General features: G+C 41.8%; 1 protein-coding gene across 5 annotated transcripts in view; it reads right to left on the reverse strand.

Annotated features, from left to right (window-relative positions):
* Positions 1 to 12166, reverse strand: part of palmdb (palmdelphin b) — a 42428-nt gene extending 30262 nt beyond the window's left edge. For 2 of the 5 annotated variants that reach the window (XR_013454310.1, XM_040166624.2), the window contains exons 1-2: positions 12030 to 12150; positions 1067 to 1117 (exon numbers count right to left, since the gene is read on the reverse strand). Coding sequence is in view for 4 of the 5 variants with exons in the window: in XM_040166624.2 (XP_040022558.2) it covers positions 1067 to 1111 (45 nt within the window). In the remaining variant the exon portion in view is untranslated. Of the gene's footprint in view, positions 1 to 1066; positions 1118 to 11604; positions 11726 to 12029 lie in introns of those variants that run through there. The other 3 variants (XM_040166621.2, XM_078096657.1, XM_040166623.2) reach the window with 3 other exon arrangements.
* Positions 12167 to 12466: the final 300 nt, after the last annotated feature.

The following is a 12466-nucleotide window of genomic DNA, read 5'->3' on the forward strand; positions in this document are numbered from 1 at the left end:
GATGCTCCCCGTCCCAGTTGTAGATACATACATCCTTGTACCTTTATTGCGACCGGTCTGGGAAAGATCTCGCAATTTTAAACAAACAGCATACAACCATATGTGCGTTTTTACAACATGGTCTCTGGCGAATGTCTCAAACAGAAGGGGGGTGAATGGCAAACGGACCCCTTAAAGCACTGCTATGCTAAGCTAAGTTAAGCACACAGTCTGGAGAGGACCACTTGAAAAAGTCCTGGCTGAAAATGGGGAGATTGTTGGACTTCAAACACAGCTGTTAAATGATGGAGTTGAGAGCAAAGTGCACGAGGACAACAGGAAGAGTCGCTAGTTCAACATGTTCCACCAGGTTCAACATGTTCCATGATGATCTAATTACCTTTGAAAAGGACATGGATATAGTCAAAATACTTATTCTTATTCCTATATTGCACCAAGTCAAATTTCTCTATGTGTAACATATGTGGCAATACATAGACTATATAAATAAATTACCTATAAAGTAAGGCTGTCATAGATAGAAAATGTACTAATTAATTGTACATTTTGAAATTAATTAATCTTGATTAATGGCTATTAATTAATCCATGCGATTAATGTGTTTAGGATGACAGCCCTACTAAAGTTAAAATAGGCCTATGGATAGTCAAAAAACCTATGAAGCTAATAAAGTCTATAGATATAATCAAATTACCTATAACACTAAAAAAGGACATGGATATAGTCAAATTACCTATGAAGCTATTGCGTGCATTGTACGAGACAAGAGATGGAGTTCAATGATCGGTGTCACACAAAACACATTGATACAACTAGAAATATATTTTAAATTGACTTACAAATTGTTTTGTGTGACACCGATCGTTTAAATTGTCAAACATTGTGTGTGTGTGTGTGTGTAATCCAGCAGAGTTCACTCCATCACAATAGGAGGGGGGGAAGGGGCCATAAAATGGATTTCTCTAATAATACGAGCAAAGCAAGCAAAGCAGCTCCCAATATGTGACACAGAGTGCACATCCTAGTTTTCAATAATTACTGCCAGCAGCACAGGAAATAACCTTACCGTTATTGCCTGGAGCCTCTCCCTCAGCAGGTCAGCCTCCTCCATGATGGCCTACGGGACAGACAGATTGCATCAGGATCAATTAAATTGAAAACTGCGAGCAGCGTTTGACGGGTCCTCGCTACTCCGCATGTCGGGGCACCGGTCGGACGGCTAGAAACGCAGACAAGACCTCCTGCGGCCATCGGACAAAGCGTCCAAGAGTCAGTCATCCTTAACCGTGTGGAGTAACGCCAGGAATGCCGCTTTGCAAACTTCTTCTTTAACATTATTAAGGTTTTAGGTCTTTTCTGACAACATTTGAGAGGGATCTGATTCATTTTGTCAGAAGAAGGGTATCAATCAATAGTTAATAATTGCACTTCAGGTTGATAGTATACCACCTCCAGGTATCACTCAGTGATAATCAGGACATTCTGATGTACCATTTCAAAATAAAAGCCTATCAAAATACCATACATGAGCCAAAATCTCAATCACAAGACTACATCTGGTCAATTTCAGGTCAGAATTAAAAGGAAAGTATCAATAGTTACACAGTAATTCCACTCCAGCCAGAGAGTACACATCCCTAAGGTCTCGCTGAGACCAGAACATTCTGATGTACCATTTTACAAATTAAAGCCTATCAAAATGCCACCTTTGTATTTGAATTCCTGTTACCAGTATGCCTTTGATCAAACTTTACATCTCTTCATTTTTGTATAAATTGGAAAGAATCCGATGATGGAGTAGAGTTACAACGGTTTAGTTGTTTTTGGCGAAGGATCAGCTTTGCCAATGCATCTCGCCACCGATTATCGGATTCACAGTGAAGCATTATCAAGGTCTCGCCTCTCCGCTAAGAAATTTTGAGAGGGATCAGATTGACCTTTGAGGAGCATAACCTGTGAGGAACAGGGTGTAAAATAAAAAAAACAATCATCTTCCTGTTGTCACCAGGTGGCGCTATGACTAAGGTTAAAAATGATCTCATGGATGTCTACTGGGTAAGAAGTTCATGCCATATGAGAAATATGGAGCAGATTAGATAAAGGTTGAGTTAAAACAACCTCAATTTTCATGGCAAATTATGTTTTTTGAAAATTCTCCCCACACAGATAGTTTGGAATTTCTTCCGGCAAAATGCAATTTTTCGAGATTTTTAGATCACACTGTGCGAATTTGAAAAGAATTGGGTTTAATCCGTGGGAGGAGTTCGGTCTTTTACAACTCCAAAAAAATCATGAAAATAGGCTAAAAATGCAGAAATTCATTAGATCATATATTCTCAAATCAATGAGATATCAATACGAATTGTATGGATCTACGGGACATTGAATGATCCACCGCGAATTTTGTCTCAATCTGACACAGCGTTTAGGAGAAATGGCCAAAGATGTGTTTTTCACAAAATTCAAAATGGCGGAAAGTCTCGTTAGGGGCATTTGCATACCATCATTGACTTTTTTGTAGAGCATGTCCAAGAGCACATGTGTGCCAAATTTCAAGTCAATCGGGCGTCGGGGGAAAAAACTGGCCTAGTGGGATACTATAGGGGGCGCTATAGGGACATTTCTCGTCAAAATGAGAGACCCCAAAATTATCCAATTTTTCACCAGTTTTGATATGCGTGCCAAATTTAACAACTTTTTGAATATGATAAAAGGCCTCAAAAAGGGACATTTCCTTTGATAAAATAATAGGTTCCTCTACGAGTAGTTGTAGCAAGGACCCTAATTAACTTCATCGGCCATGTATGTCCCCCACAAACAAACAGCCCACAACAAAACCAGTTTTTCAGCTTCTACGTGACTCCTCTTAGCTCCTTAATATCTCGCCCCCCCCCCCCCCCACACCTCTGTGTAGGCCTCCTCTTTGCCCGATGAAGCGGACGGACTCTCAGCTCAGGGCTCCCCAAACACGGGGCCCTTTGAGGCCAAGGAAGCTTCAATTACTAGTCACCTTGCACATTATCATTTATAATAACTGAACAACCGATTACAAAGGAAACAAAAAGGTAGGCGCTCTCAACTTCTTCTCCTGGCGAAATGCTCACCTACAGAATAATCCACAGTGGAACCAATGTATTGGTGATAAATAAGTCATACTGTATTGATTAGATGTGCTGAAAGTACCAGTGTACTTGCTTGTGTTGTGTATACAAATCTGTTTTTCAGTTCAGTGCTAGAAATCAGGTCTTTGTTGGGCTTCAACAGCTGCACTGAAGTCAGGCTGAATGTCTGAGGTGGAGATACAACATCAGGAGAACACGTCCTCTTCTCACTCAGAAGGCAGCGCAGGTCCTGATTCAGGCTCTTGTCATCTCCCTCCTGGACTACCCGACACCCCGACCCGCACTCTCCGCTCTGCATGTGATAAACTGCTTGTTCCTCCTCACTGAGAGCAAAACACTCGACTAGATCTCCACTCTTTGCTGTCCTGCTCCTAAATGGTGGAAGGAGGTCTCTAAAGACATCAGGACCACAGAGAGCCTTCACATCTTCAGACTAAAGACACACTTCTTCAGACTCTACCTCCACTAAAACACTCACAACATTTTTAACCCGTGGCCTTTTTACATTTTGCCCAGGAAGCAGTTAGGGGTTAGGTGTCTTGCTTAGGGATATGGGACAGCCAGGACTCGAACCACCAACCTTGTGGTTTCCAGCGCACTCTCTACTCCTGCGCCACGACGACCCAAATCATGTGCATCATGTTCATTTAGACTCTTGGAAACACCTTGCAAACTCCTTCACCAGGCTGTACATGTCATGTGCAAAGAGGCCTTCAAAATAAACTAAACACGGCAGCTCTATTCTGTGTACACTTAGTGATGTTTTATTTCATTACACAATGAATCCAACGGTCATCAGTTTTCACCCTGAGCATCTCTACTAACCTACTCTGCAGTGAACATTTACCACTAGGTTACACAACTTTATTCAAAGATTTTGGGGTAATCCCAGTTAAATTACCCCAGTTGAAATCAAAAATATCCACTCTTAAGTCTCCAAGACATGAAAATAACTTTTTGAATCGTTAATGCTACATTTGACTCCTCTGCTGTGGTGAAGGTGGATGATTCATTGAGCACAAAGCTCCAGGGAATGTAACATGACTGTGTGGGGGTTCTGTCCCACCTTCTCGCTGGAATCACAGCTCAGCAGAGAGCGCTAGCTTGATAATATGCTCACTTGGAAGAGATTCCACGGCGCATTGTCCTGTCCATCCTGCCCCCATGGCAGAGAAACAGCCACAACATATGACCTTTCCAACTCCATGGTCAACAGTTGTGTTCTCAGGGTTATAGTTAGTATATCACTTCCTCCAAACACGGCGTGTCGGATCACGAGCAACGCTCTAACCATTTTGGCTTGTAAGTGCCCATGGAAGCTGCCGATCATTTACGCCTGGTTCAGTTGAATGCAATAGGATTAGACGACTCCCAAAAGTGGTTAAAACTGGCAGATCGCTTTACCACAACAGGACACAGGAAGAAAATCCACATTATGACGGCTCCCCCGTCGTGAGGACGTCACAACAGCCTCCTTTAGACAAGTAATCCTGACTTTGGCAACGTGAAACACGTGTCCACATCACTTGGATATGGTATCAACCTGGTATCTCCATGTTTTATAAGACTAGGCAGTGGCGGCTGGTGGATTTATGTTTTGGTAGAGCCAGCCAGTATGCTTCAATGCAAAAAAGGTATAAAACACACATTATAATTCAATTTATTCCGGTTTAACATAAAACAGGATATCTTCTTCATACAATTCAGTATATTACATATAAATATGATGAATATATTAATACACAATCTAATGGAACACGTGTGTGATATATAGGTGTCGCAGCTGGGCAGCGATGTTAACTTTCTCTAACACGGCGCGTTGATGGAGTTATCTCTGTGTGTTATGTGTCCATCCCTGTTGATTTGTAAAGCAAGCATGGGAAGCAAAATACGGCATTAGCACGACTGCACCCAGCTAGCTACATTTTACAAAAGGATTTGATGTTATATTGATTTTTTTTCTAACATATCGATCAACTGATTTTTACACGTCAGACCACTTAAAAGGTTCCCTTTTATCCCCACAGAAAAATAATTGTCCAGAAAGAAAAAGTAGTTACACACACACACACACACACAATTTAGTTATCTTTTAAAAGCTTTGCTTAGTTGTACTTAATTTATTTGTCAGTGGGAAAACTTGAGCAAGGGATCGAATATGTTCACCCAATTACATGACATCATACTCTACTACTGTGTCTCCCACCACAATATGGATTTGAGAGGGAGGGAGAGCAACGGCAGTAGCATGTCTGTGTCACATGTCAGGTGATGATCGATCGAGGCCTACGGAATGCCCCAATGACTGCAGGGAATGTAACATGACGGTGTTCTCTTTAATAATAACAACAGAATGATCACTCAGGGTTAAGATGCACCCGACAAACCTCTCACAATGCTGTGGTCTTGTGGAATGTGGCTAATATATTGATGTTGTACCCTATTTTGTTAAGCATCTAGGTAGTCATGAACTATAGTTAGATCTAATGTGCTCTGGCTGAAGCAGTGATACTTCTCTGCATATCAGAGGGGGTTCATGGCTTCATGTGGGTGTATGTCTAACATCTCCTTGTCCAGTTCGTTGTAATGCTTCACGCTGTGGAATAAGAGCAGCCTCTGCAGGAAAGCACTGCTGGGCTTCGGGTCATTACCATCATCTGGGTCGCATCGCTTATGAGTGAAGCAGCTGTATTCGTCACATTGTCCTTTCGGTTACTAAATGCTACTGTTTGGAACCAATCCATTCAACGTGAACACAGCAGAAGAAGATGAGTTTATAATTGGACACAACATCCTCCTTCTTAAAGGGACTCTTCCAACCGAAGATCAAATCCTAAAACCAGGCTAAAAAAAAAACTTTAGCTAGAAAGCATTCAAGTGCCAACGGGATGTGGAACAAAGAAGTTTCAGGATTGATCATATAAAGTGGTAAAAGTAGCCCCCTGTCTGAGAACAGTGAAATGCTGCTTACACATTGATTACCAGCATTAGTCTGATAATGTCATCTATACTCATACTTTTTTGATCTGCTGCAGGTTTTATAGAACAGAAATACTTTCAATGACACAAAACAGGAAAAAGAACAGTGGTCATCATTTCCTCATCAAATGCTGCCGACCTATTGGAATTAATAGGTAATAACAAGAGTAAAATATTCAGATATGAGACTTATAGATTCAGGTTATTAACATGCAAAGCAATATTTACATGTGGCATTCACAGTATATTAGTTTATTTCACAAGCAAACGACAAATATCCACACTGTCCATACCGTTGCCATGTACAAGTCTGTCCTGAGAGGCCTATTGTAGTTGGCTCTTATCAGAAGCATTTATATTGATTATAGATTCTATTCTAACACATTGATGCGTAGCCCCCTCACACACCTTTCACCCTCACATGGCTGTGGCAGCGATTCAGTCACAGCTTGTAGTAAGACAGTACTTCTACAGCATTAGATGAACCATTTTAAATGAAGATCAACCCCTTTTCTTCATATCACCTTTTAGCAATACCGTAAATTCCGGACTATAAGCCGCTACTTTTTTCCCACGCTTTGAACCCTGCGGCTTATACAAGAGATACTGAGCCGAGGAAGACGTTTGATTGTGTTTCCAGAGCCAAAAGAATCGCCACCCAACAGAAGATTTAAGAGATGGACCATCGTGGTCTCCGATGTTTGAGACGAAAAGGCTTCTACGACTCGCATGGACACCAGCGGCTTATAGATGTACACGTCTTTCTTTCATTCTAAATTTAGGTGGTGCGGCTTATATTCAGGCATAATTCGGACTGCAGTGGACGTAGTCGCTGCAATTGATTTGTGGACTGCTGGTTTGAAGCCTCGAGTTTGGAACTAGTCCTGAGGTTTGAGGGTGGCGCTAAGTACAATATTCCAATTCCTTTTCATTAACTGAAAACACGAACCCCTAGACAGCACAACGCTTGATAGCAACCTTTAAATCACAGTAAGCAACCGTTAAAGCTTCATGGTCTATTAGAAACTTTTCAATCTGCTCTATGATCTGTTTGACCATGAATGGACCATCATGCTGTATTGAAGAAGACTTAAAACTATATTTATACTTAGCGAGTGCCCAGAATTTGCAAACCCATTAGACACAGGTGTTATCAAATGAAGAATGACACCATTAGTAAGTCATTCAAATGTACATCGCTGCAATGTACATAGTTGTACTTTATAAAGCCTCTTGGATCAACACAATGAACCAGCTGTTTTTGCTACAAACAAATAATGATCTTATATGATATGATGCACTATAGTAGATTTAAACCAGCATACAGGATGCAGACTGCCACTGTTGGCTTTCAGACGCACATTCAACAGGTGTGTTGGTTAGTTAAAAAGGACACTGTCCTACTTGGTCAACATACCCAAGGTAATGATCCAGCTCATAAACGGGACTTTGAATCTTTTTCTCGGCTGGTAAATCCAAAGATTTGGTCATTTATTTTAGTAAGTAAGAAGGAGGAGGTCTCCCCGGTGATAATTAGCAGCACATTGTACAGATATTAATTCACAGCCACTCCCAACAACTCGTATGTCTGCTTACAGATTCATCCTTCAGTCTCTGAACACACAAGGAATAATCATCCAATCCTAGTAAAAGAGAAGCATACGATACCGTGTTCCACTTTTGGTCTGGGTTTCTGTAGCGTATGCTTTTAATCAGGAGAGGTTTTTATCATTGTGTGTCACCTGAAAACCTGAACCAAAATCAAGCAAATATATAGAATATGAGTGCAGTGTGAAATATGTGTGTATGCAGTCTCCTCTACCAATATATTAGGGGGGCACCCTTGTGTGGCACAATCTCTGAGAAGCCATTTCCAGAAAGAATTTTGAATGAGGGGAGGCTAATGCTAGTCATGCTGCCGATTAGTCCATCCACCTGCTGACACTATGGAGGCCTGATCCCACACGGCTGAAAATAGAGGCGCTGCCTGGTTCAAAGCTGGACCAACCTGACACTGTGAAGACTGCATGCGTGTTCACAGCAGGTGACACATAGCTCTTTTAAAAGACCCAGTGGTAGTAAGAAAACCCTCAACACCTGTCAGTCACAATGGGTTAACAGACAGACATCGATACCTTGACTATATAATGTTTCCAATTGTAAACTGCAGTAAACAACTGGGTACAGACATGATTTGGAGGTGTTCTCAAACTAATTTAGGTTAGGTTTCCAGAACAAACTTGGAACTTTAACCTTGACTGATGCAATGCCCGGTATGAACAGCGACACCAGGGAGAAGAGTCCATAACAAATGCTACTGGAACATACTAGTGGAGCCAAAACCTGTCTGTGGGTTCCTTTAAGTATGGAGTATTTAGACAACAGCACAGTCGCTGGTGTGCACATACTGTTTTGGGTTTCCAAAGCTACTTAGCCCATAGACACTTCTCACCCTTTTCACTGCCGTACGTCCTACAATCAGTGCTACAGTGCATCCGGAAAGTATTCACAGCGCTTCACTTTTTCCACATTTTGTTATTCCAAAATGGATTAAATTCATTATTTTCCGCAACATTCTACACACAACAACACATAATGACAAAGTGAAAATTGTTTTTTGCAAATCTGTTAAAAATAAAGAATGAAAACATAACATGGACATAAGTATTCACAACCTTTGCCATGACACTCAGAATTTAGCTCAGGTGCATCCTGTTTCCACTGATCATCCTTGAGATGTTTCTACAACTTGAATGGAGTCCACCTGTCCTAAATTCAGTTGATTGGACATGATTGAGAAAGGCACACACCTGTCTATATAAGGTATCACAGCTGACATATCAGAGCATAAACCAAGCCATGAAGTCCAAGGGATTATCTGTAGACCTCAGAGACAGAATTGTGTCGAGGCACCGATCTGGCAAAGGGTACAGAAAGATTTCTGCAGCATTGAAAGTCCCAATGAGCACAGTGGCCTCCATCATCCAGAAATGGAAGAAGTTTGGAACCACCAGGACTCTTCCTAGAGTTGTTTTTCAGTGGGAGGAACTGGGAGACTAGTCAGGATTGAGGGAAAGATGAATGCAGCAATGTACAGAGACGTCCTCGATGAAAACATGCTCCAAAGCGCTCTGGACCTCAGACTGGGGCGACTGTTCATCTTCCAACAGGACAACGACCCGAAGCACACAGCCAAGATAACAAAGCAGAGGCTTCGGCACAACTCTGTGAATGTCCTTGAGTGGCCCAGCCAGAGCCCTGACTTGAACCCGATTGAACATCTCTGGAGAGATCTGAAAATGGCTGTGCACCGACGCTCCCCATGCAACCTGATGGAACTTGAGAGGTTCTGCAAAGAAGAATGAGAGAAACTGCCCAGAAATAGGTGTGCCATGCTTGTGGAATCATACCCAAGAAGACTTGAGGCTGTAATTGCTGCCAAAGGTGCTTCAACAAAGTATTGAGCAAAGGCTGTGAATACTTATGTACATGTTATGTTTTCGTTCAAAAATTTGCAAAAAACAGTTTTCACTTTGTCATTATGGATTGTTGTGTGTACAATGTTGAGGAAAATAATGAACTCAATCCATTTTGGAATAAGGCTGTAACATAACAAAATGTGGAAAAAGTGAAGCGCTGTGAATACTTTCCGGATGCACTGTATACATTATGTTCTTGTCTGGATCATAAACCAGCCATTCTCGCCTCGACCTCCACTTTTCTTTTTCATCACCAGTTTTTCTCTTGTGTTTGCCCTGCAGGTTTTACTACCCCTGGCTTTGCACTAAGCAGGTCTCCTCAAGTTGTATCAAAAGCTTCCACCTGTCACGCGTGTTCGCGCGTCTATGTTGCTTAGCAATGAACAGACGGTGGCCGAGGCGGTTTAACAAATGTGGCGCGTGAACTGGTTGAAATGAGTCTGTCTCACGGTCAATGTGTGAGGCTTCAGAACCTGCAATGAGTTTATTATGTTAGATGTGTTTGTAGAAGACTAATGGACGGTCTCATCCAGCCGAGGAAACTCTGGATACCGTTGTCAGAAAACGGAGCAGGCGGTTCCCCATGAACATCTCTGCTGGCAGACCGTCTGCCAAACAGCCCTGAGCTGTTAAACAGGTCTTCACCCTGACAGAGGGGAAACTCGTCACAGTCCGTAGTCTGTGCACAAGAACCACCACTGCCACCAATGAACGGAGCGTTCTGGGTTTGTGGATGATGCACTCGTGACACTTTAAAAACCAGCATTACACTACAATAATATATAGTATTCTCTCTCTCTCATATATATATATATATATATAATATATATATATATATAATATATATATATATATATAGAATACCACCTGCCAAAGTGGCTAGTGAGAGAGAGACTGCTTTACCCGCTATTTGGCAGATGCTAATGTCAAGCCCTGGTTCTGTGGTAGGAACGTCTGTATTCATTTGACCAATGGCTTTCCGTTTGGGCTGCCATATGAGAATGATCCCTATTGATATAGCTTGGCTATTATAGTATCCTAATTAGGATTCAGTAACATTCCTTCCTGAACAACCAGTGATCTGCAGTGTTTTGGTGTTTCAGCTTGAAGTGATACAGATACTAATAACTAAACTTGAATGCAGTAGGCTTTAAGGCATTTTTACATTGAAAGGCTTGCTAAGAGTTCTTCTGCCAATTGAGTGGAGTAAAATTGGTTCAGGTGAGTGCTCTGCCCATGATCCACGCCAGACACGGATCCCAATGACATGACCCCAATACCTTCCTGTCTGTCTGGACATTCAGCAAGGTCCTCCTGACTTCTAATCCCTTAATCTGATCTCTGGTGGATAAACAGCACAAAGGCTAACAGCAGACGCCTTCACAAATCTACAGCATGGTTTGCTAAGAAATGATTTATAAAGTCTACATTTGCCTGTGACTCTTCAACTTGTTATCAGGTGGATGCATGTGATGAGCTGCTAGGGATTCTTCAAGACATACTACTTCCGAAACTCTACAAAGTCACTTCTTTTCCAATAGTTATATCAGATGTAACATGTGTTTTGGCCTTTGTCAGATTATCACTTGGAGAATTTAAGAGTATTTCCACATCCAGCAGTCACATTAGCATTAATTTGGAGCTGTGTTTTGTAAATGGATGATCAGCCCTGGTTTGTTCTTGATCCACTTCTAAGAAAATGATCTTGCTTCTTAGCTGGTGCCCCTTGACTTCTATAAACATTTATTTTATATATTTGGGGACGGATTAGACAAATGCACCCATTGGTAGGGCTGTTTGTGTTGAACAGAGATACGCTACGTATGTCCGACTTACCTTTGCCTTTGAGCTAAGCCAGGCTAACCAGACAAATCAAAAGCATCTAGCTAAATTGTTAACTTCCTTTAATTAAGGGACTGCTAGATTCTTCTGCTGAATCTCTTACGCTAAAATATGTAGTTCATGTTAGTAACAGGAGAGTTTTCAGATCTGGGCCGAGGTGGGAAACGGAGCTATGTACTCACTCAGAGTCCTCGTCCCAGCTCTACCACATTGGGCCACGAAGGGGACCAGAACCACAGCATGGAATGCACCAATGTGGTTCTGGCACATTGGTTGGCAGCTTGACAATGTTCATTTCAGTGTCTTAATATCATGAAAATAGCTTGAGATGTAAGGTTTCCGTAGCCGCTGTTTAAATGTGTGTGTGAGTAAAAGTCTCTTTGCCAGGAGGCAGCAAGCAGACAGCAGCTTAAAGGAATTAAAAGATTACCGAATCAAAAGACCCTCTTGGCTCATTTGCGCTTCTGTAAACAAGTTACCTCTGCAATCACTCGAACATTCACGTAATCTCTGATCTGACAGGAGCATTTACATTTAAAGTCCTCAGCTCCAAATGGATGTTTTTAGGCTAATTTAAACAGCGAGATGAATACAGCGGTCTACTCACCGGATGTGTGCGTCCCCGAGAAGGTGCTACAGAGAAGCTCACTCTCACAGCCCTACAACATAACAGCCTGAGGTTGTGTAGAGCGAGAGAGTCGCACTGACTGGGAAGTCTCTCTCTCTCTCCTCCCTCTATCTTTATCTACTCTGGCAGAGGTATTTCAGCCACGTGATTGGTCTCTGTGACATCACACACACACTCAATGTGTATACAAATGTACAAACTGTACATCTCTACAAACAATAAATTCAACCAACCATCCCTTAGTCCCGCTGCCACTCTGTCAGAGATATATGGAGCCCACACTGTTACTAACTGCACTTCCTGAATTAATGTTATTTAGTTTGAGGCAGAAGGCAAAAGGTTCACAAGTATCACAATTAAATCCACTACTGGCGCCATATCCACTGAAATAGAATTCAAGTCTTAAGCACAGCAAG

This window comes from Gasterosteus aculeatus, chromosome 21, assembly GCF_964276395.1.
Source record: "Gasterosteus aculeatus chromosome 21, fGasAcu3.hap1.1, whole genome shotgun sequence".
In the NCBI taxonomy this organism is placed as follows: domain Eukaryota; kingdom Metazoa; phylum Chordata; class Actinopteri; order Perciformes; family Gasterosteidae; genus Gasterosteus; species Gasterosteus aculeatus.